The sequence below is a fragment of the Scomber japonicus genome, chromosome 8, assembly GCF_027409825.1.
Source record: "Scomber japonicus isolate fScoJap1 chromosome 8, fScoJap1.pri, whole genome shotgun sequence".
NCBI lineage: Eukaryota > Metazoa > Chordata > Actinopteri > Scombriformes > Scombridae > Scomber > Scomber japonicus.
Window position 1 is genome coordinate 28,952,156 of NC_070585.1, and position 24,775 is coordinate 28,976,930.

Consider the following 24,775-nt stretch of genomic DNA (forward strand, 5'->3'; position numbering starts at 1 on the left):
GAGAGAAGTCTACAAACTGCTCCTCGGATGAAGACGAGAGTTGACTTGAGTTTAATCTCTGGATAAACTCTGCTGGGACGGTTGTTGGTACAGCAGCTCTGCGGAGAGCAGCGTCAAACCGGCCGGCAACACAAACACCAGATGTTAAAGAAGACCTTCAGAATAAAGCTGTAAATCCAAAAAAGGTCAGAGATATTTCCAAAATAAATGATTTAATAATCGGAAAAAATCCCAATGATGGACTAACTTGTAATTGGTCTTGACTTGTGTTTAAGATTTTAGATATACTGTAAATGACGGGGGGAATAGAAGCTGTTGGGATCAATTTTTATATCCACAATTTAAGTTTCCTGGTAATTTATGCTTTTTATTTACCTGATATAAATTGTTGTAAATCCCATCTTTTCATTACCCACTTGTAGTTGTTTTCTAAAGAGCTGAAGTCACTGTTTTTGAAAACTGTGAAATGATAACACAGCTGGCATGCCTTACGTGCTGTATAGTTTGTCTTTTTATATGCAAGTAATGATTATTTTCTCATCATATCGTTTAAAATATCAGAAAATAGTTTAAAAAATAGTCCATCATAATTTCCCAGAGCCCAAGATAGCATCTACAGATTCTTTGTTTTTCACAGGGATATTTCCATTATCAATTAATCTGTGGATTATTTTCTCAATTAATTAATTAATTAATTAATTGTTTTGTCCATAAAATATCAGACAATAGTGAAAAATGCTTGTTATAATTCCTTAGAGCCCACGGTTATATCTTCAAACATCAGATCAACAGTCTTATATAATATAATATAATATAATATAATATAATATAATAATACACAGTCTGATATTCAGTTTCCTGTCGGGTATGAGACAGAAAAGCTTCTCATTTTCATAATACCAACTGCAAATATTTAGCATTTCTGCCTAAAAAAATAATTAAAATAATTAGTTTATAAAAAACATTGCTGCTGATCAATTTTATGTTTATCAATTTATCATTGCAGCTTTACTTTTGAATCTTGAATTAGACATTTAGGGGTATTTCTACTGGGAAAAAAAGACTGCAGTGATAAATAAATGATAAAACTCACATTATCTTTTCATTAACAAATTGTCTCAGCTCTCATTTTTACATAATCTTAATTAGACACTCATTTTCCTAACAAAGCTCGTAAAAAACATGGCTTTTATTTTGAAACACTGTGACAGGAAGTTGCCTCTGCGTTGCGAGCGTCTTGACAGCGTTGCAGAGCTGCAGGTCAGGGAGGTTGAATGAGTGTTTAGTGTTAGAGGGAAGAGTGTGAAAGGAAGAGTTACTATGGCAGGACTTCTACACTTCACTCTGCTTTTGTTTCTACATTGTGGATCATTTGTTTTTATTTCCACTGTGGATTCAGATGCAGCTTTTACTCTGACAGGAAACAGCACTAAGGTTCCTACCACAGGAGTTTATAGTAAGACAACAACTGAACCCCCCAAAACCACAGCAACGACTGACCATCACACTGGAGGTAAAACAACAACAGACAGAGCAGCTACCAAAGAAGAAGAAGAAGAAGAAGAAGGTCCTTTGGAGTTAGGTGAGTGTGTATTTACTTTGACTTTTATATTTTAGAAGTTTAAATCTCTTTAATTGATCTCCAATGATCTAAATACAGACTTTATAGTGAACAAATTGAATACTAAAACATGTGTTAAGTGTTCCTTTAATGATTCATAGCTTTTATTGTGAAATTTGCCACAGGATTACAACTGCATGGAAATATCTTCATGAGGGAATTAAAGCTAATCTGCCAAATGCACTTTTTTATAACTTTGGTAATTGACTATAAATAGAAACAACCATGATGTAACATTTTTGTGTGTAAATGTGTTTCTCTTGAACAAAGTACACAAAAGTACATTTTAAGGGGGAAAAAATGTGATTTTTTTTGTTTGCATCATTTAAAAACAGATCCAAACTCACAGCTGTTGGAGTTCTGGGAATAATACTCATCAGGTTTCTCACTAACTCACATATATCAAAGGTCTCTTAAAGCACCATCAGGTTTCATGACTCATTGATTTGCAGTTAATGTTGCAGACTCAAGGTTTCCACTGTAAACTAAATATCCTTCAGGGTTCCTCGGAGCTTCTTAGATACTCAGGGTGTGCTGGTTTGCATATCTGCGGTCAGAGAGTCAATGTCCGAGGGTTGGGGGGAGGACGTTCCACATTGTACCCTGTGAGCACTGAGACATTGTAGCCCTGTGTTTCCTTCTGATGAAAACCAGATGCTCAATGTGATGCAAGAAAAGCAAGAAAGAGACTCCTCACACTCTTTAAAAGCAGACATGTGTAATGTTTACTGTATATTCATCTATACATTGAGCTGAATGTAAACATCTGCTGCCAAAAAACTCACACAAAGCATCATTTATATTAATGTAAAGTCTCAGGTTTGAAAGTTGGTTCGTGCTACTTCCTGTGCTCTACAGCGCACTCTGGAGGTGGAAGAAAGAACATAAAGAGTGGAAATAGGGGGAAACATGTAGCCTGGTGATGTTTATATTGTGTAGTAAATATGTTGAATCTTATTTGTTTAATTATAAGGTTAAATCACTGGACTGGGGCTTTAGAGATGCAGGTAGTCATCTTATTTTGAAGGGGACATAACATGCTTTTTGTGATTTTCTGTTCTGTTATAAAGTTGGATGTTAAATATAGAGTAACTCCTAAAACTTGAAGTAAATGTAAAACGCTCCCTGAAAGTCAAAAGTCTGGGCTTCTACTTCCTCATCGAACTGACATCAATTTATTAATGCATGCACACAAATGGCCGTCCATTCAGCAGCCCAGGTTTGTCCATGAGTTAATCCTAATTAATTGTCCATTTGCATATTTCAGATCAGATTCTGGTTCAGATTTTTATTTACTTTTTGTTTAAATAGTCTAAAAAAACCAGTGAAAGGGGCAGTTACAGGAAATTAACCAATCATCAGGAGGGGGGGAGGAGGGGGCTTAAAGAGACAGGAGCGAACACAGCTTGTTTCATACAGAGGCTGATCTGAGTGTCTGCATAAAGAGCCAGTATAAGATAAATAAGGAGTTTTATGAACTATAAATCATGCAAAAAATGTTCCAGTGGAGCCTCAGAATATAAACTTAGAGCTTGAAATGTGCATGATACATCCCTTTTAATGTTATATTTAACCAGGCTTGTGGTTTCCCGCTTTTTCCAGTCATTATACTAAGCTAAGATAATCAACTTCATATTTAACAGAAAGAGATCAAAGCGGCTCATTTAACTGCAAGTTAGAAACATACTTTCCAAAATATCTAACTGTTTAGTTTGAAAGTTAAGATTTACCCTCCTGTTGTCCTCAGGTCATGGAAGGACAGGAAGAAGGAGGAAAAGGGGAAGGAAGTAAGGAGAGAAGGAAGGGAGGGAGGGAGGAAGGAAGGAAGGAAGGAAGGAAGGATGAAAAGATGAAGGAATTTAGGAGAGAAGGAAGGGAGGAAGGAAAGGAGTAAGGACGAAAAGAGGAAGGAATTTAGGAGAGAAGGAAGGAAGGGAAGGAAGGAAAGAAAGAAAGGAGTAAGGAGGGAAGGAGGAAGGAAGGGAGGAAGGGAAGGAAGGAAAGAAAGAAAGGAGGAAGGAGGAAGGAAGGAAGGAAGGAAGGAAAGGAGTAAGGACGAAAAGAGGAAGGAATTTAGGAGAGAAGGAAGGGAGGAAGGAAAGGAGGAAGGAAGGAAAGGAGGAAGGAAGGAAGGAGGGAAGGAAGGAAGAAAGGGCGTAAGGACGAAAAGAGGAAGGAATTTAGGAGAGAAGGAAGGAAGGAAAGAAAGAAAGAAAGGAGTAAGGAGGGCAGGAGGAAGGAAAGGAGGAAGGAAGGGAGCAAAGAAAGAGGGGAGGAGGGGAAGAAGGAAGGGAAGAAAGAACAGTCAAAATAGATGGGGTCACTTTGACCCGGGAGGACGACAGGAGGGTTAATGCACACACACACAAAGTCCTGATGATGGTTTATAAGGAATGCATGTTACTCTGCCGTAGAAAGGAGATCCATCAGGAGCATTAAGGTAACAACCAAGCCCAAAACGGTCCTGAAGAAACCCAAAGTCATCGCCAAGAAGCCAAAGGTTGTTGTTAAGAAACCTCAGGTCAAAAAAAGTGGGAACAAGTCAGTGACAAAGGAGACAGTCCCACGTATGTATGAGGAACAGCCTCCATAGATATATATACAGTATGTCAATCAGCCAATCAGATAGTAGTAGCAAATAGTTTGATATGCTTTAAACATGCAGGGTTTACTGGGTCAGAACAATTCAAGTGCTCTCTGATGAAGGTTTAGATCAACTTAAAAACTATTTCCTTTTGATATTTAACCCTTTACTTACTGTTCAGAGTCAAATTTGACCCATTTTTTAACATTTGAAAGCTGTAAAGACATCATATACACATTTCTTCCAGCTGGATTTTTCCTAATGTGATCTATACAAAAATGGACAGATAAAATGCATCTTTTTAAACATTTTTTACAGCTGATGCATAAAATTGTTCATAAAAAAGTGATTGTAAATGTCTTTTTCCCCCATAAATAAATAGAAGTACACTTTGTTTACTTCCTGGAAGCTTCATTAAGGATTAATCAACCATGTATTAATGAATATGAACAGTATGTAAAGGGTTAACCTTCGTTTCCTTCCTCCCTCCCTCCTTACTCTTTTCTTTCTTTCCTTCCATCCTTCCTTCCTTCCCTCCCTCCTTCCTTATTTCCTCCCTCCCTCCTACCTTCCTTCCTCCCTCCTTTCGTTCCTTCTTCCTCCCTTCCATCCTTCCTTTCCACCTTCCACCCTTCCTTCCCTCCCTCCTTCCTTATTTCCTCCCTCCCTCCTACCTGCCTTCCTCCCTCCTTTCCTTCCTTCCTGCCTCCTTTCATTCCTTCTTCCTACGTTCATCCTTCCTTCCTTCTTTCTCCCTTCCTTCCTTCCTTCCTTCCTTCCTCCCTTCCTCCCTTCCTTCCTTGACTCGAGGACAACAGGAGGGTTAAACTTGCTTGAGACACTGAATTGTTATTTCAGGTAAACCCGACTCACAGTATAGCATCAAATAAAAGCATTAAACTATTTGCTAAATTAACACAATTAAGAGCTGATGGGAGACATACTGTATTTCTAAATCTTTATAAAAATCAACCTAATCTGCTGTTTTAAATAAGCACTAACACTGAACACTGTGTAAATATCTGTACTCTCTCTTATCTGTCGCCAGCATTGCTTCATAAAATCGGTTTATATTCATTTATACAGTACTGTGCAAAAAGTTTGAGGCACTTTAGAGGTTTAGATCCTTATCCATTATGCATTACCATCAGGGAAGCGTCTGATCGCTCCCAAATTTATTCTGCAGTAAGACAATGACCCCAAACTTACAGCCAGAGTCATAAAAGGACTATCTTCATCAACGACAATAACAAAGAGTCCTGCGGCAGATGGTTTGGCCCCCGCAGAGCCCCCATCTCAACGTCATGGAGTCAATCTGGGATTAGAGAAAGAGAAAGAAGAGAAAGAAGCAGCTGAGACGAAGAAATCCACAGAAGAAGAAAACGTGTGGCAACTACTTCGAGATGGAGGAACGGCCGATGTGAAAAACTGTGTGCAGGTCTATAGAGGAGAACTGTTGCTAAGCTACTTCACTTTTAACCTTCCTGTCGTGCTCCCGGGTCAAATTGACCCCGTCTGTTTTGACTGTTCCTTCCTTCCTTCCTTCCTTCCGTCTGTCCTCCCTCCCTCCCTCCTTCTCTCTTTCTTTCCTTCCTCTCTCTTTCCTCTCTTCCTTCATTCCTCCCTCCATCTCCTTTTCTTCCTTCCTTCCTTCTGTCCTTCCTTCTTTCCTCCCTTCCTTCCTTCTCTCTTTCTTTCCTTCCTTCCCTCTTTCCTTCCTTCCTCTTTTCCTTTCTCCCTTTCTCCCTCCCTTCCTTCTTTCCTTTCCTTCCTTCCTTCCTTCCTTCCTCCCTTCCTTTTCTTCCTTCCCTCTTTCCTTCCTTCCTCTTTTCCTTTCTCCCTTTCTCCCTCCCTTCCTCTCTCCTTCTTTCCTCCCTCCCTCCCCCCTTTCCTTCCTCCCCCCTTTCCTTCCTCCCCCCTTTCCTTCCTCCCTCCTTCTTTCCTCCCTCCCTCCCTCCCCCCTTTCCTTCTTTCCTTTTCTTTCCTTTCCTTTCCTTTCCTTCCTACCTTCCTTCCTCCCTCCTTTCCTTCCTTCTTCCCTCCCTCCTTTCCTCCCTTCTTCCCTCCCTCCTTTCCTTCCTTCTTCCTCCCTTCCTTCCTTGACTCGAGGCCAACAGGAGGGTTAATGCCTGCAGCTTTTGCACAGACTCAAGTACTTACTGATATATTTATTTCCTGTGTCACTTTTAATAATCCTTTAATACTCGTGAGCAAAGAAACAAACACATTTTTTATTATTAATCATTTAAATGTTTCATATTTGTTCAATTAAGTCTTCTATTAGTATTTTGTCCAGATTGTTTTATCCAACACGGAGGTCTTAAAAGCTGTTTCAAAGTCTGCCATGAATAAAATCTGGTGTTTTTTGGACCAGCAGATTGAGACCCAGAGGGAACTATTTCCTCCAGATAACGGAGTCAAACAGAGCGCTGGTATGATGATGAATAAAAGGAGCGACTTTGTAGGCTTGTGGAAAAAAATGAAGTGCTTTTTGTGTAACAGTGAGCAGAACAGGTGGGTCTAAATGAAGGACACAGCAAGCACAGGAACCAAAGAATGTATCTCTATTTAAGACCAGACCATCCAACAAAGACTGAACTAAGGCTGTGTTCAAAACCGCATACTACATACTTCTATACTACATACTTCTATACTACATACTACATACTTCTATACTACATACTATATACTTCTATACTACATACTTCCATCCTACACACTACACACTAAACGACCGGATAGTAAGCAGACCGTTGACACCAGGGGTGTCAAACATGCGGCTCACAGGCCAGAACCGGCCCACCGAGGGGACCAATCCGGCCCACTTTCCTTCCTGTGTTTCCTTCATTCCATCTGTCCTTCTTACCTTCCTTTTTTCCTTCCTACCTTCCTTTTTTCCTTCTGTCTTTCCTTCCTTCCTTCCTTCCTTCCTTCCATCTGTCCTTCATTCCTTCTGTCCTTCCTTCCTTCCATCTGTCCTTCCTCCTTTCTTTCCTCCCTTCCGTCTGTCTGTCTTTCCTACCTTTCTGCCCTCCTTCCTTTTGCCTGTCTTTCCTTCCTTCCTTCCCGTCTTATTTCCTTCCTTCCTTCCTTCTTTCCTTCCATCTTTTTAATGATCCGGCCCACATGAGATCAAATTGGTCTGTATGTGGCCCTTGAAGGAAAATGAGTTTGACACATCTGGTTTACACCGTAGTAAACTACACGATAACCCACAATGCATTTCATCCCTACCTGAGCTGAAATCAACAGACTGAAGCTGATTTCATTTTAGCTGTAACTCTGTAAATATACCACTTTATCCACATTTCTAACCTTTTTAGGTGAGAAAGTAAAGTAGCCCTTTAGATCATAGACTGTATTAAAGAAAGCTTCAGATCCACAATGACGTAAGTGAACTGTGCATATATAGAAGGTGTGCTCTAACACATGTCACTGCTTTTTGCTAATGGCTGAGTGGGCGTTTCCATCAACAGGAGTGATAAAAACAAACAATTATAATTTATTTTTTCTCCTTGTGGAATTTATTTACCCAGATAATCTGCTGGGTTATGAACTGCTTCAGTGTACACAAAAAAAACTTGAATGTTATTCTCCTCTGGGCATCATTGTATGATTGCCAAGTCTCTCTGGCTCAACTTCAACAGTTTGACAAAGAAAAAATTGTGGTTTGGCAGGAATCCAGTGGTCAACAGCTACAAAGAGACATCACTGGGTTGAGCTGAGCAACAGTTTTAACTCAGCAGAGATCCTGCAGGACTACAAGGCAAGAGGGGGAAAGGGTCTTTAAAAGGAAATGCCACCTACATTTAGCATTCATTTACACTGCTTCTATACTTTAGTGTGAGACTCTTTAGCAGCCAGTAAAGCTTCCTGGCATGAAGAGAAGGTTTGAACCAAGCTGAACCCTCCAGACAACGAGAGTCTGTCAGAGGAAGCTGGACAGCTTTAAAGAAACTTCATCATTTCTTCTTTTCTTGCCCGCCTTTTTATTTTTATTTTTATTTTAACTTTGGCTACTTTGGCTTGAAATTTGAAAACATTAGTGTTGGAAATAGTATGAGACTTAAGTAAAAGTTTCAATGATGAATGATGAATTATGGGTGGAGATTTGGTCCCTTTATACTAATCCAACATTCAATACACTGCTGTTTTATTATATTTATATATTTATTTGTGTTTTTTTCTTGCTTGTCATTTGTTACATTGATCAAATGTGACAAATCTCCCTCAGTGTTACATAATACCTGTGCATAATACAGCATTAACCTAGAAAAACAAACCTTTTTCTCCTCTCTTCTTGACTAATTTATCTTTTTTACTCACATGATAGTTGATCTTGTAATCTCTCAGCTACTCACTCACAAGGAAGTGTGTGTACATATGTCCAATATTATATATGTACGTGTGTGTGTGTGTGTGTGTGTGTGTCATTTCAGTGCATGTAGTGTACAAACCTGCATACACTGTGATACTATACAGAGCAGTGAAGTACGTGAAGCTGCTGTTTCCAGATGTTTTCTTTCTCCTAATTGAAGTTTGCATTTTAAATTTTACTTTTGACTTATTTTATTCTGTGATTTTATTCCTCCCACCATGTTTTGTTTGTCAAACGGCACTAAATGCTACAAATACTACATTTCACTGGCTGGTTGTTATGAAGATGATGTTTTGGCTGTTGTCAACTAAGAAACCACTGCACTATTAGTTGTGGAAATGATCCAAGATTGATCAAAAATCCCAAATTCAAGAATGCTTAAAAATTACTAAAGCAGTGCAGTTCCCTCCCTCCTTCCTTCCTCCCTCCTTTCCTTCCTTCTTCCTTCCTCACCCCTTCCTTCCTTTCCTTCCTTCTTCCCTCCTCCCTCTCTCCTTTCTTTCCTTACCTCCTTCTCTCTTTCTTTCCTCCCTCCTTTCCTTCCTCCTTCCTCCCTGCTTTCCTTCCTTCTTCCTTCCTTCCTTCCTTCCCTCCCTCCTTTCCTTCCTAGAGGCAGAAGTCTTGCACTCTTTATTTTCAAAACAGCATTTCATTGTTTGTGCAGATGATTTAATGCACATCTAAATGCCAATGCTGCTAGTCTGACTTTTACATCTGGAACCTTTGCAGCCACTTACTTTATTACTCTGCCCTTTCCTGATTATGACATGATGATATTCATATATATGACAAATAAACACCTGTTGATTGTGTCAGAATGTCCTCCGCTGGGTCTGGAGTCACTGAGGGTCAAAGACGCTCAGCTGAAGGCCTCATCCTACAAGCGCAGGGGTCTGGGTCCTCATCGAGGTCGACTCAACATCCAGGTAACCACGGAGACGGACAGCAGACCAAACGTTTAATATACTACCTACAAGGGCAACACAACATGATTATTGTGTGTTTCCTGTGTGTGTGTTGTAGTCAGGGATCGAGGATGGAGATATCTATGATGGAGCCTGGTGTGCTCAGTATAGAGACAAGAATCAGTGGCTGGAGGTCGACGCTCAGCGGCCGACTCGCTTCACTGGAGTCATTCTGCAGGGTCGCAACTCTATCTGGAGGTCAGTACCAAAAGTCACCAAGTGCAGTATCTGAGAGAGCTCTGGGAAATCAAACCAGTTCTCTAAAATGTTATTCTTTCATGTCTTTACCCACATAGATGTGAAATGTGCCCTAGAATTGTGTTACAATTATTATATTATATTGAAACTCAGGGTGAGATCATATGCATTGTTTTGTTTAAAATCTTATGCATATTAACAAAACTAAAGGTTGGAGTATCACTTTAATTGGGCTTGTCTACTTAGATATATGTGCAATTTTTTTTCTCAAATGGTGGATGCCTTATTTGGGAGCCGAGCTAATCTGCAGGGTTTTTGTGCATCATACGTGATAAGATATGTCCTAAAGAACTACATACATCTTGTTCACACAGTTGGGACGTGGTGCATTCCTACAAAGTGCAGTTCAGTAACGACTCGGTGGTCTGGAAGCCGTGTATGAACGGGACCGAAGAGGCTGTAAGTTGCTTTTTTTTAACACATTGTTATCATTAGGTCCACTCTGATTCTTATTTATTTGTTTTGCCTATTCTCACATTTCTCTCTCAAAGTGCTGCTGCTTTTTCCATAAACCCAGCAAAGTCTAGAGAGAAGGTTTGTGGATGTGCAGGGAGTATGAACTATCCAACAGTTTATAAAACAGCCAAAATTATCTCAACAAACTACATTAAAATGCTGCTTTAGCTCATCACAAATAATAATGCAGAAGTCTCATAAAATGAGCATTCCTTATGTTGTTGAACAAGATTAAAGCCCATGAATGTAAGGTTAAAAAAAATAATCTTTAAAGCAGGACTTTTGTCTCCCCCTCCTGGCAGTGAGAGTAATTACAAAAACACTTTCAACATATGCTTACTGATCATGTAGCAGCTGTAAAACTGTGGATAAGACTTTGATCCATTCAGTCTGGTAACATTTAGAAAGTCTCGAGGAACCGCACGATTAACCCTCCTGTTGTCCTTGAGTCAAGGAAGGAAAGGAGGGAGGAAGGAGAGGGAGGGAGGAAGGAAGAAGGAAGGAAAGGAGGGAAGGAAAGGGGGGAGGAAGGAAGAAGGAAGGAAAGGAGGGAGGAAGGAAGGAAAGGAGGAAGGAAGGAGGGAGGAAGGAAGGAAGGAAGGAAGGAGGGAGGAAGGAAGGAAGGAAGGAAGGAAAGGAGGAAGGAAAGGAGGGAGGAAAGAAAGAGAGAAGGAAGTAAGGAAGGAAAGGAGGGAGGGGGAAGGAAAGAAGGAAGGAAGGAAGGAAGGGAGGAAAGAAGGAACAAGTCAAAACAGACGGGCTCAATTTGACCCGGGAGGATGACTCGAGGGTTAAATCATTTTATCCTCATTCAAGTTAGAACTAAACAGGAAGTTAGCCCATCGAGTATGTGCAGTATCCAGATTAAACATTTGAGTATACTGCAAAATACAGAGAGATTAATCTGGTGGTGAAAGACTTAATCAGCACTGTGTGAAGTCGTTTGAAAAGGGATTGAACGTAAGAAATGTTCATTTATATTTTTAAGTCCCGCCCTCCAGCTTTAAATGAATATATCATCCTGTAGTTACTAAGTTGGTGCTTAAATTTGTCATCATACTCTCTCCATTGCATAAGTGGAACATCATGGTGCTCTTTATCCAGCATGTTTTACTGCTTTTGGTAATATTTAATTTCAGTCTTAATTGTAAACTGATTACATTTTAACCTTTATGCATCATGTTGTAACTCATGCAGCAGATGCTCAATGTCATTTTGTGGAGGAAAATAAGAACGGGAAAGTCATTACAGTGTAATTCATCCACAAGCTGCTACCATCATTCCAACAAAAGCCTGTAAAGGAACATTTAAATAAGGGTTAAGCTGCCATGATGAAAAACAAAATGATGTTTTTCTTTTACATCCTGCAGTGAACGAACACTTCTAAGTTCCTTCTTTTTGTTAGGAGACAATAAGAGGCTTTATGCTTTGGTTAAACTCCTCTTTCCTTTGGTGATTCAGGATGTCAGTGCAGGTTTGGAAACACCACATTCTTGGTTAAATGTGTTTATTTCACTGGTTTTTCTGGCATGTGGGTCACAGCCACAGCTGACCGTGAGGTGTCAATCATGCCACAGTATTTTCCACAGGGACTAGACTGGTAGCCTGCAACATTATATAACTGTAAGCTTTTACCAGATGACTTTTAGTAAGATTTGAATGTTTTCTGGAAACAGCTGAGTTAAAAAAGAAGTGTTTCCTAAGTATTCAAAAGTGTTCAGAAGGAAAAAACAAAGTAAAAGAGAGTGAGAGATGACGAGCATGCACAAGACTCTTAAGATTCAGGGAGGAAAAGAGGAAGGAAGTAAGGAGAGAAGGAAGGAAGGAAGGAAGGAAGGAAGGAAGGAAGGAAGGAAGTGAGGAAAGAAGGGAAGAAGGAAGGAAGGAAGTGAGGAAAGAAGTGAGGGAGCAAAGAAAGAGGGAAGGAGGGGAAGAACGAAGGGAAAATTAAAGACAGAGGGAGGAAGGAAGGAAAGAAGGAAGGAAGTAAAGAAGGAACAGTCAAAAGAGATGGGGTCAATTTGACCCGGGAAGACGACAGAAGGGTTAAAAAAAATGTTTCTAAGTATTTAAAAGTGTTCAGAAGGAAAAAACAAAGTAAAAGAGAGAGTGAAAGATGACAAGCACACATGGAAGCTAAAAATCATGATCATCTTTAACCATTCATCCACAAGACTCTTAAGATTCAGTATATTTCACCATGTCTCTTTGTGTTGCAGGTGTTTGACGGGAACCCGGATAATTCAGAGATACCTGTCCTCTCCCTTTTCAACACTTCCACAGTAGCTCGTTACATTCGCATCAACCCACAGAGCTGGTACGAGAACGGGACACAGGGTGATATCTGCCTGAGAGCAGAGGTGTTGGGCTGCACAGTCCCAGGTACACGAGGCCCAGCTGCTGTATATTGTTATATTCATTTATTTACACTACATCTGTAACACACACCTTTCTCATTTTTATAGATCCTAATAATATCTACCCTTGGCAGACAGAGCAGCCAGAGTCCACAGACAAACTGGATTTCAGACACCACAACTACAAGGAGATGAGAAAGGTAAAGCATGCATGACATTTCTTTGGCTTGCACAGAAAAGCTTTTGCCATCAAGAAATGTGCAAATAAAACTCTGTTCCAACTTCCAACTTGACAGACCGGCTAGTTTTATGAAAGCTCTCAAAGTGTGTGGTCTGGTTTCAGTTCGTGACCAAAAAACAAATATTATGGGAGGTTTGACTCCTTTCGAGGCAGCGTTCACACTGTGCTGCCACTACCAGCTGGTCTGTTTGGAGACGCGGGTTGGCATCTGAGGGTCGTAAAACACAAACACAGGTCCACATTCCACACGTGGAAACCAGAGACTGTATAAAAGAAATGGACGTAACATCCGTGACGTCACCCATTGGTTTGTGGACTGCTGCTCGGAAGCCAATAGTTTCGAATCTGGGCAGCGCCATCTTGAAAATTTCAGGTGCATGCTGGGAAAAATAAAAACACAGATTCTACTTATATGGGCATGAGGCAGAGCCATGAGCGGAGCGGGGAAGTTGCTACGGTTGCAAGGGCTAGATCTCGACGACATTGGTCAATCAACCTGTCAATCACGATGTAGCCACGCCCTAATGCATACCCTGCTTTATCGTCAAATATAAAATCAGGGAGGCCAAAATGTCCCAAATGAACATCATACTGCATTGAAGAAGGCTTTAAACTAGCGATTGAGACCATAAACACATTTTGAAAACGTTTACTGAGGTTAGAAATCAAGTGAGAAGTTGGTGAATTCTCCATTGACTTGTATAGAGATGGTCGCCCCCTGGTGGCCTTTTGATAGAATGCAGTTCTAAGTTACTTCCGCGTTGGCTTCATTTCAGAGGACCAGACCTACTCGCCTGGTGGAAACTCATTGAGCATTTAAACACAAGTCAAGCAGTTAATGAAAGAATAATTGCATGTTAATCATTTGTTCAGCTCACTCATCTGTCCACTGACTGATACTCTGCTCTCTCTGCTGACACCTCCACTCATTACTTTGAGGGTGAATTCATGATGTTTACACACTTGTTAACCACACCACAGGAATTAATCCTCGATGACAAAAGGCTTTTTTTTAAGCATCAGTGCACAAATATTAAACAGTGACATAGGTTAAGAGATGGGAGAGTCTTTTTCTGTTGATGAACAGAATAAAAATGCACAAATAATAATGTTTGACAGGTTAATTCTGGGCATCTTTGTTATTAATCTTTAGTTTTAAGGTGTGCTTTTATTCATTTTTATGTGTAAAAAACAAACAATATTTTAAACTCAATCTTACGCCTCCATGTTCTTGTCCAGGGTTAGGGTAGATTAATAAAAAATATCTAAAAGAATAAAATAAAGTCACAATAGAATAAAGTGAGTAAAATTGGAAATCTTAGGAGTAAAAGAGTAAAAGTAATGAAGTGTCCTTCTTTCCTCCCTCCCTCCTTGTCTCTTTCCTCCCCATTACTTTCCTTCCTTCCTTCCTTCTTTCCTTTCCTCCCTTCTTTCCTTCTTTCCTCCTTTCCTTCCTTCCTTCCCTCCTTCCTCCCTCATTTCCTTCCTTCCTTGAGCTATGAAGAAGAAACAATAAAATAGAATAAAGTAGTAAAACTGGGTAAAATAGAAGATAAATGACACAGATTAATAAATAAATACAATTCAATTGAAAGCCAATTTGAGAAGGTAGGTCTTCAGTTTGCTTTACTTCATAATACTGAAGCGTCTGCATGCATAAAGGACTAAGTCATGAGTCCCAACTGCATAAAGAAATCATAAAGATAAACTGTAGTTAAGTTAAATGAGTGATAATAATGTGGATTTACTGATGCATTTAAACTGATTCAGTTAATAAATGACTAAATGTGTTCCTCTCTCAATACATTTAAACAGTTTCTGGTACAGTAGATGACAGTCACAGTTTCACTTCTTTCAACTGTTTTTTTAAAATAGCTTTTCTTTTCAACAGTTGATGAAATCGGTGAACGAGGCGTGTCCTGACATCACTCGCATCTACAGCATCGGGAAGAGCTACAAAGGTCTGAAGCTCTACGTCATGGAGATCTCTGATAACCCGGGAAAACACGAACTGGGTGAGACGCACTATCAAAATCTATTTCATCATGGTTTGTCTCTAAAGTGTGGAAGAGTTGATTAAGTTTAAGCATTTTCATCAACCTAAAGCAAAAAAACTGAAGTTCCGACCTTTAAAATGTGCCATAATTTGTCGTCAGCATCATTATTTATCACTTAGGATTTATAATAAATGCTGCAACAGAGGAATCATTTCATCTAATGAAGGACGGATCCCTCTTTAGGAGGTCAGAGGGTCACATGAGACATTTACAATGGCCGCCACTGTTTTCCAGTCCGTCCCAAACTACACCGGCACTGTGTGAAACATTAGACCCGTGCAGAGCCGAGTTCCTCTTCGTTTACTCTGAGGCGTACAAATGTTTTCTTTGGCCTCCTCTGCTCGGCCCACATGGCAGCAGAGCGGAGAGGTTTGCCCGCCAAAAGCACATGGCAGTGAAGGCAGCACGGATACCAGGGAGGGAGGAAGGGAGGGACGGAGGGACGGAGGGACGGAGGGACGGAGGGAGATAGTGAGTGCTCATTTGGCCGTGTGAATGTGTGGTAATGTAATCCTTATTGTGATTATAAAAGATAACAAGTGTTTAAACAATAATCTATCAGTAAATCTATTGTGTTTTTTAACCCTCCTGTTGTCCTCGAGTCAAGGAAGGAAGGGAGGAAGAAGGAAGGAAAGGAGTAAGAAAGGAGGGAAAGAAGGAAGGAAGGAGGGAAGGAAGGAAGGAAAGGAGGGAGGGAGAGAAGGAAAGAAAGAAGGAAGGAAGGAGGAAAGGAAAGGAGGAAGGAAGGACAGAAGGAAAGAAGGAAAGGAGGAGGAAGGGAGCAGAGGAAAGGAAGGACAGAAGGAAGGAAGGAAGGAGAGAGAGAAGGAAAGAAAGAAGGACAGAGGAGAGAAGGGATGAAAGAAGGAAGGGAGGGAGGAAAGAATAGGAGGAAGGGAGGACGGAGGAACGAAGGAAGGAAGGAAGGAAAGGAGGGAGGAAGGAAGGAAGGGAGGAAAGGAAAGGAGGAAGGGAGGACGGAGGAAAGAAGGAAGGAAAGAAGGAAGGAAGGAGAGAGGAAGGAAGGACAGAAGGAAGGAAGGAAGGAAGGAAGGAGAGAGAGAAGGAAAGAAAGAAGGACAGAGGAGAGAAGGGATGAAAGAAGGCAGGGAGGGAGGAAAGAGTAGGAGGAAGGGAGGACGGAGGAAGGAAGGAAGGAAGGAAGGGAGGAAAGGAAAAGAGGAAGGGAGGACGGAGGAAAGAAGGAAGGAAAGGAAGAGAGAGGAAGGAAGAAAGGAGAGAGGAAGGAAGGACAGAAGGAAGGGAGGGAGGAACAGTCAAAACAGACGGGGCCAATTTGACCCGGGAGGACGACACGAAGGTTAATGAAGCTGTGGATAATTTGCTGATCAGTTTTTCCCTCCACTTTTCTCCTGATTGAACTAATAGTTTTTGTCTACCTCAAAGTCTTTTTCCAGAGAGCACTGTTGGTTTGGTGCTCTCTTACTTTCTCTGGCTGAGGTCTCAGTTTTTTTTTTAATGGTATTTACCATCTCAGTCATCACAGTAGGAAAATGCCAATTGGCTTCAAAGTAGTAAAAATGTCCCTTTCCTTCCCTTTCCACAGTTTAACTTTTTATTTTTAGCTCGCCAACCTTTTCAGACTAAAATCTTCTACATAAATAGAAGTTAATAGGAGTTACATAATCCTAACATGCATGCCTGCTGAATTGATTATATGCTATTATTTAATTAGAGTCTGGATAAACCCAAATCAGCCAACTCTCTCACTCACTATGTAAGAAACTCATCTCAAGTGTGCAGTGTTGCATTAGCAGGAGAGTGAACTAAAAACTCCTCCTCCTAAACAGCTTTGAGGAGGATGTGTGAGATTTATGAGCTGCCTGTCAGTGAAATGTATGTGCACCAAACAGGAAGCAGCTCCAGGTATTCCATGGCTTTCATGCAGCTGTATTTTGAAAACATAAGAAAGTTTCAAGGATATGCATACGATTGATTTTTGATGTGTTGAATTATAAGCTGTGGGAGGTAGGAGTCTTGAATGGTCTTTCTTGCTTTGTCTTGATTTAAATTTTATTTTTTTAGATTTTATTTCATCTGTATTAACTCATTTGGCCGCTTTTGGACATTGTACATCAACAACAGCAAAAGTAAAAGCTTTGAATTATTAACCTTTACATACTGTTTGTCTAATTTGACCCATTTTGACATATGAGAGAAGAAAAAAAGCACCTTAAAAAATCTTCTTTTAGCCAGAAATGTGATAACTTAATCCTAAAGTGACCAAAAATATGCAAAAAAAGAGGAAATGTTTCAACTTTCTAAAAAAATGCTTTTGTTTGTTTGCTTTTATTCACATTTAATATAATTAATTGAAATTATTTTGTTCTTCTGTGTTAATTAACATTGAACCAATAAAGAATAAGCTCTCTCTGCTCTCTGAAAGCTTCATAAGAGATTCATTTCCAATTTATTAGAGACTGATGATGATTTGTGGCCCCAAAATTATGTATTTAGACAAATTATGAGGTGATACTATGAAATGCCTGAGTATGAACAGTGTGTAAGAGTTAAATGGTTCAGTATGTCAGACCTTGTGTTTGTGTGTTGGCGTCCCCTGCAGGAGAACCAGAGTTTCGGTACGTCGGAGGGATGCATGGGAACGAGGTGCTGGGCAAGGAGATCCTGCTCAATCTGATGCAGTACATGTGCCAAGAGTACAAAGAAGGCAACCAGCGCATCGTCCATCTGATTAAAGAGACACGTATCCACCTTCTGCCCTGCATGAACCCTGATGGATATGAGCTGGCCTTTAAAAAGGTACCTTGAGCTGCATTTAGTCCATTTAAATGGTGTTTTATAGATGAATAATGCTCAGACTCACTGCACAGGCTCCGTCCTTCTTCATTTATTCAGGGCTCGGAGATGGCAGGTTGGGCCACTGGACGTTACACCTATGAAGGCATTGACATGAACCACAATTTTGCTGACCTCAATTCAGGGATGTGGACCGCCATCGAGCTGGAGACGGACCGCTCCAAACTCATCAACCACTACTTTCCCATCCCTGAGCAGTACACCTCAGAGGATGCCTTTGTAAGTTTTTAATAAATACACATGCTGCATATTTGGGAGGGAGGAAAGAAGGAAGGTAAGGAAGGAAGGAAAGGAGGAAAGGAAGGTGGGAGGGAGGGAGGGAGGGAGGGAGAGAGAAAGGAAAAGAGGAAGGAAGGAAAGGACAGAGGAAAGAAGGAAAGTAATGGGGAGGAAAGAGACAAGGAGGGAGGGAGCAAAGAAGGACAGACAAGGAAGAAAGGGGGATGGAGGAAGTAAAGAAGGAAGAGAGGAAAGAGAGAAGGAGTGAGGAAGGACAGACGGAAGGAAGAAAAGGAGGAAAGAAAGAACAGTCAAAACAGACGGGGTCAATTTGACCCGGGAGGAGGACACGAAGGTTAACCTGTACTCTGCTACTGTATTCCTTTTGTCTAAATCTCCGTCACTAGGTGGCGCCAGAAACTCGAGCTGTCATCAGCTGGATGCAGAACATCCCGTTTGTTTTAGGCGCCAACCTCCACGGTGGCGAGCTGGTGGTCACTTACCCATACGACATGACTCGGGATTGGGCTCCTCGCGAACACACCCCCACTCCTGATGAGAGCTTCTTCCGCTGGTTGGCCACAGCGTACGCCAGCACCAATCAGGTTCATACTCCTCATCCTTTTCAAACACTGATCTGTAGGAAACAAACTGGCTTAACATGTTGTTGTAATGTCATGTGACCAGGTGATGTCCAACCCAGACCGGCGGCCCTGCCACAACAAGGACTTCCTCAGATACAACAACATCATCAATGGAGCCGACTGGCACAACGTACCAGGAAGTAAGAATGTGTGTGTTTTTTTAAAGTTAATTTAAATGTAATTGGTTCTCATTTAAAGCTCAATCAAATCAATCAATCTTTATTTGTATAGCGCCAAATCACAACGGAGTTATCTCAAGGCACCACTTTACACATAGAGCAGCTTCTAAACCGAACTCTTCAGGTTTTAACTTTAAAGAGACCCAACATTCCCACATGAGCAACAGTGGCAAGAACAAACTCCCTTTTAACAGGAAGAAACCTCAGAACCAGACTCAGAGTGGGAGAGGAGAGAAAGGAAGGATAGAGGAGAGAAGCACAATGAAAATCACCAATGAAGCTAGAAGGTCCGGGACTGGAATCTGTCATCCGGACGTCTACAGGCCCAGATTACCTGTGAGACCAGAAAGCACAGACAACTCCGGGGAAGAAGTTTAGCTTATTGAATGCATTAATAGAACATGAATGTTAATGGATATAGATGGATGGATAGAGAGAGAGTGAGAGGAGGAGAGAGGAGCTCAGTGCATCATGGGAGTCCCCCGGCAGTCTAAGCCTAACTCAGATCTATACAGTTTTAAAATTAATATACCATCATTATATCTATTAATGGAGGTGAGGTTTGGTTTCATTAAGGCTTATATATGAACTAATTGGTATATCTTACTGTCGATCAACATATGAATAGTTCTGTTTCTTGTAGGTAAAATGTGCGATCATACTTTATTATTATACTTTATAGTTATCCCTTTTTGTGTGTTCCTTATTAGTTATGATGTTTTTTAATGAATAATTTAGTCTAGTTGTTCACTCTTGACCCTTAAAAATACAACAAGGTAAGAGACATGATTTGACTTTAATACATTTGAGTAAAAGTTACTGTTTAGCTTTAATAATGCATTTTTTTAAAAAGTGTGATTTATTAGTTTTAAGATGCTGCTGTTAATAGTTGTTGTCAGTCACGCTAAAAACCTCACAGATTAGTTGGATTAATGCTCGGTAATGAGCTATTATATTTGACACCTTGGTAATTTTAATAAATGCATTATGTTAATTCATATTTCAAGGCTGACCTACTGTAAACGTGGATAATCCATCATAAATATTGACTTCAGCTAATAATGTTTCTTCCATTTAAACAGCCCTTGTTACTGTGGAAAGGAAAAATATCCATATTTGAAGCTAGTAAGAGACTTTAAGAGGCAGGTAGATGAATGGAAGTACAACCCCAATTCCAATGAAGTTGGGACGTTGTGTAAAAACATAAATAACAACAGAATACAATGATTTGCAAATCCTTTTCAACCTATATTCAGTTGAATACACTACAAAGACAAGATATTTAATGTTCGAACTGATAAACTGTGTTGTTTTTTTTCAAATATTCACTCATTTTGAATTTGATGCCTGCAACATGTTCCAAAAAAGCTGGGACAGGGGCAACAAAAGACTGGGAAAGTTGAGGAATCCTCAAAAAACACCTGTTTGGAACATTCCACAGGTGAACAGGTTAATTGGAAACAGGTGAGTGTCATGATTGGGTATAAAAGGAGGATCCCCGAAAGACTCAGTAATTCACAAGCAAGGATGGGGCGAGGTTCACCACTTTGTCAACAACTGTGTGAGCAAATAGCCCAACATTTAAGAACAATGTTTCTCAACGTGCAATTGCAAGGAATTTAGGGATTTCATCATCTACGGTCCATAATATTATCAAAAGATTCAGAGAATCTGGAGAAATCTCTGCATGTAAGCGGCAAGGCCGAAAACCAACACTGAATGCCCGTGACCTTCGATCCCTCTGGCGGCACTGTTAACACAGTTCGTCGCTACATCTACAAGTGCAAGTTAAAACTCTACCATGCAAAGCGAAAGCCATATATCAACAACACCCAGAAATGCCGCCAGTTTCTCTGGGCCCGAGCTCATCTGAGATGGACTGATGCAAAGTGGAAAAGTGTGCTGTGGTCTGAGGAGTCCACATTTCACATTGTTTTTGGAAATTATGGACGTTGTGTCCTCCGGGCCAAAGAGGAAAAGGACCATCCGGATTGTTATCAGCGCAAAGTTCAAAAGCTAGCATCTGTGATGGTATGGGGGTGTGTTAGTGCCAATGGCATGGGTAACTTGCACATCTGTGAAGGCACCATTAATGCTGAACGGTACATACAGGTTTTGGAGCAACATATGCTGCCATCCAAGCAACATCTTTTTCAGAGACGTCCCTGCTTATTTCAGCAAGACAATGCCAAGCCACATTCTGCACGTGTTACAACAGCGTGGCTTCGTAGTAAAAGAGTGCGGGTACTAGACTGGCCTGCCTGCAGTCCAGACTGGTCTCCCATTGAAAATGTGTGGCGCATTATGAAGCACAAAATAAGACAACGGACTCTTGAGCAACTGAAGTTGTACATCAAGCCAGAATGGGAAAGAATTCCACCTACAAAGCTTCAACAATTATTGTCCTCAGTTCCCAAACGCTTATTGAGTGTTGTTAAAAGGAAAGGTGATGTAACACAGTGGTAAACATGCCCCTGTCCCAGCTTTTTTGGAACATGTTGCAGGCATCAAATTCAAAATGAGTGAATATTTGCAAAAAAAACAATAAAGTTTATCAGTTTGAACATAAATATCTTGTCTTTGTAATGTATTCAATTGAATATGGGTTGAAAAGGATTTGCAAATCATTGTATTCTGTTTTTATTTATGTTTTACACAACGTCCCAACTATATTTGTATTTTCATTACCTGGTTGATTGATGACACTTTAGCGGCTGTCTAATGGAAATATGATGGAACTAAAATTGGATGTCCTGTGTTAATGTGCAGAAATGGACAGATTTAATGTCTGTATGTTGTCTGTGTTTGCAGGTATGAATGATTTCAGTTACCTGCATACCAACTGCTTCGAGATAACGGTGGAGTTGTCCTGTGATAAATTTCCTCATGCCAGCGAGCTTCCTACTGAGTGGGAGAACAACAAAGAGTCTCTGCTGATTTACATGGAGCAGGTCTGGATGCTACGGTTTACATCTTTAACCCCAATTTAAACTTTATTATTATCTTTTTCTGGTTAATCCTTATATTTAAAAAAAGTCTCCACACATATGAAACATGATGGGTGGAGAGAAAATCCATGTAACCATCCATTAGGCAAATAAACAGAGGGGAGGCTACATCTCCCATCAAAATGACAATACAATATTACATTACAATATATCTTATTTGTGATTTATTTACCTGCAACTTTAAGCTTTAATGTCCATTTAATCATCTTTTTTTTTGCTTTTCATCTTTAACTCATCTTTATACTTCATGGTTAATCCTTGTATTTTAAAACACTTTACTGTCTTGTTGCGGTGTGTCTTACACATATGAAAATGGCAATGCTTCTATCTCTTATTTGCAATTTATTTGTCAGCAACTTTATGCTTTATATCCACATCTGCAATAAAACAGTATTAGCTCAAAGTTCTTTTTTCCTTAACATTTTATTTTTAGGTCCACCGAGGAATTAAAGGCGTAGTTCGGGATAAAGACACAGAAGCTGGTATCCCCGACGCCATCATTAAGGTGGATGATATTGATCATCATATCAGATCAGGTACAGTCTTACATCTCACATGATATATAAATAATTAAAGTCTTTGGTTGGAAAACATAAAGAAAGCTTTTGTATGTCATATGTAACAAATGTATAGAGTTTGTGTTATAAGTAGTTTTATATTTGCTCCTCTTCCTCAATTTAAATCCACAATAAACACTTTAAAGTTGACTAATGAAGCTGATTTGATTCATGCACTTCATGGCAAACTTCTGTATGAAAAAGAAGAAATGTAGTGTACAAATAAGTTGAATTAAGTGTTTTAACAGTAAAAAAGCTAATGGATTTTGATATACTTCGACCATGCTATTCAATATAATACCATTACATTACATGGCAATTCAATTATTTGTTTTCATCATATCCTGAGTTTCCCACTATACTCATCCTCTGCTATCTCTGTCTGCAGTGACTGATGGCGACTACTGGCGTCTGCTGAATCCTGGTGAGTACCGGGTAACGGCCAGCGCACAGGGCTACTTCCCCTCCTCCCGTACCTGCTTCGTCAGGTACGACCACTTCCCCACCATCTGTGACTTCCGCCTCACCAAAGTGCCCAAGCAGAGGCTAAAAGACATCTTGGCGAGAGGGGGGAAACTCCCCAAAGACCTGCAGCTCCGACTTCGCCAGCTACGCCTCCGTAAACTCCGTGTCACCACCAAGGCCCTCAACCAGAGGCGTGCTGCTGCTGCCGCCAGAAAAACGAAGAGGGTGTGATGATGATGATGATGATGATGTTGGAGGATAATCTGAGAACAAAGCAGGACTTAGTTCAGTTCACGCTGGATTCAGAGACAGCTCGTCCTCACTGGAGTCATGTCACTTTTTCTTCTTTATTTTTTAAAGCTGTTATTTATCTGGGACAAGACAGCTGGGCACCATGTGTGTTTTCAGCAACACACTGTTTTTACACCTGTAAACACACCTGATTAATGAACAGCTTCATCATCTGCTGTGGAGCAGCAGAGCAACTGAGGAAGCAGCTTACGGTTGCTGTTAAAAGACGGCAATTTTCTTTAATTGTCTTATTGTCGACAAATCTCATGTGAAGAGCCAAACCAGCAATGAATTTAATCTTCTTACAAGTATTATGTGTTAATCCAAAGCTTGATATGTTATTCCTCTGTGTGGTAGATCTCCATTCTTGTCCAAAAACTATTAAAAACAAGTCAATGAAATTACAATGTTCCTTCACCCACAGAAACGGCTCCAAAGAATAATAACAGCAATCGCGTTTTTCTTCTGCGTCTCCTGTAAGACAGATACTACAACTTCAGTATTAACACTTAGTGCACCAATGTGGCTCATTAAGGTGATTGTAATAGTTTTGGGACAACAACAGAGATCTATCACAAAGATGAATATGATATCAGGCTTTGGATACACACACAGCCATTTAAATATATATATATAAAAAGTCATATTACATGTCTTCTCCATGTTTCAGATTTGATTGTTCTATCACCAAGATTACATGTTCAGTTTATGCAAATACAATAAAAGAAACTGTTGACCCACAAGAAATCTTTATATACTGTATGAATTATGTTAACATGCACAGACTTTCCCAAAGCAAACAGTATTTTGTGACATTTAAATAAAGCATAAAACACACAAAGCTAAACCAAACAGCCAAGAGAAGAAAGATAAATATCACTCCCTTTTCAAACATAAAGTCAAAACACATACTGGAATGAACATGTATTATAAAAGTGGTAATGCTTCAGTAAGGTCAAAAACAACAATTCCAAAGTATTATTTAGTGGTAATGTTTGCTGTGTAAACATTACCACAGCAGGTACAGATGACCTGAGTGAATCTACTGTATCGTCTCCTAGTCTTCCCAAAAACACCTGATTTCCTTCCAGGGTTCCTCAAGTACACTAATTCATCTTCATTCATTCATTTTAAAGCTTTTCTACTTGCACAGTGAAATATTTACTCTTTTTAAAACAGTTGCCTCCTTAGAGAAAGTCTTTGGTCAAGATTTTAACATAAAAAATGGTTGGATCTGGAAAAAAAGATTTTATTATAGTCTGATATTTTGTTGTGAGGATATATCGATATTAATCACAGAATTTCCATAGTTAATCACGATTAATCGCTTTTTGAATTGCATGTTTAAAATCCTGTTATTTTACATTTCAAGGCAGTTTTAAGCCCATAATGTAAAGCATTTCTTACCAGAGTGTCTTAACTGGGAATCAATCACGGCTCTGCTGCGACTCCCACACTCCAAAATGGTCCTTTGGTGGAGCTGAGGCTCGCTTGGCTGCACCTGGGTGTTTAGCGTGGAGGTGCTAACTCAAACTCCACGTACTCCGGTGGTAGTTAAACTCCGTTTGACACAGGTTGCATTTTACTTTTGACTTGTCAACTGAACCGTCTGGAAGTGTTTTAAAGTTAAACAAGCCGTTCAAAAGTCCAGTAGCTC

At 40.1% G+C, this 24,775-nt stretch overlaps 1 protein-coding gene across 1 annotated transcript; it reads left to right on the forward strand.

Moving 5' to 3' along the window:
* Positions 1–1,320: 1,320 nt before the first annotated feature.
* LOC128363358 (probable carboxypeptidase X1) lies at positions 1,321–23,838 on the forward strand. The gene is made up of 14 exons (XM_053324341.1): positions 1,321–1,582; positions 9,400–9,509; positions 9,607–9,746; positions 10,121–10,205; positions 12,482–12,644; positions 12,728–12,819; positions 14,752–14,875; positions 17,502–17,698; positions 17,795–17,974; positions 18,382–18,579; positions 18,662–18,758; positions 21,609–21,748; positions 22,239–22,341; positions 22,751–23,838. The coding sequence occupies exons 1-14, from the start codon at positions 1,321–1,323 to the stop codon at positions 23,056–23,058; spliced, it is 2,199 nt and encodes a 732-aa protein (XP_053180316.1). The 3' UTR covers positions 23,059–23,838.
* Positions 23,839–24,775: the final 937 nt, after the last annotated feature.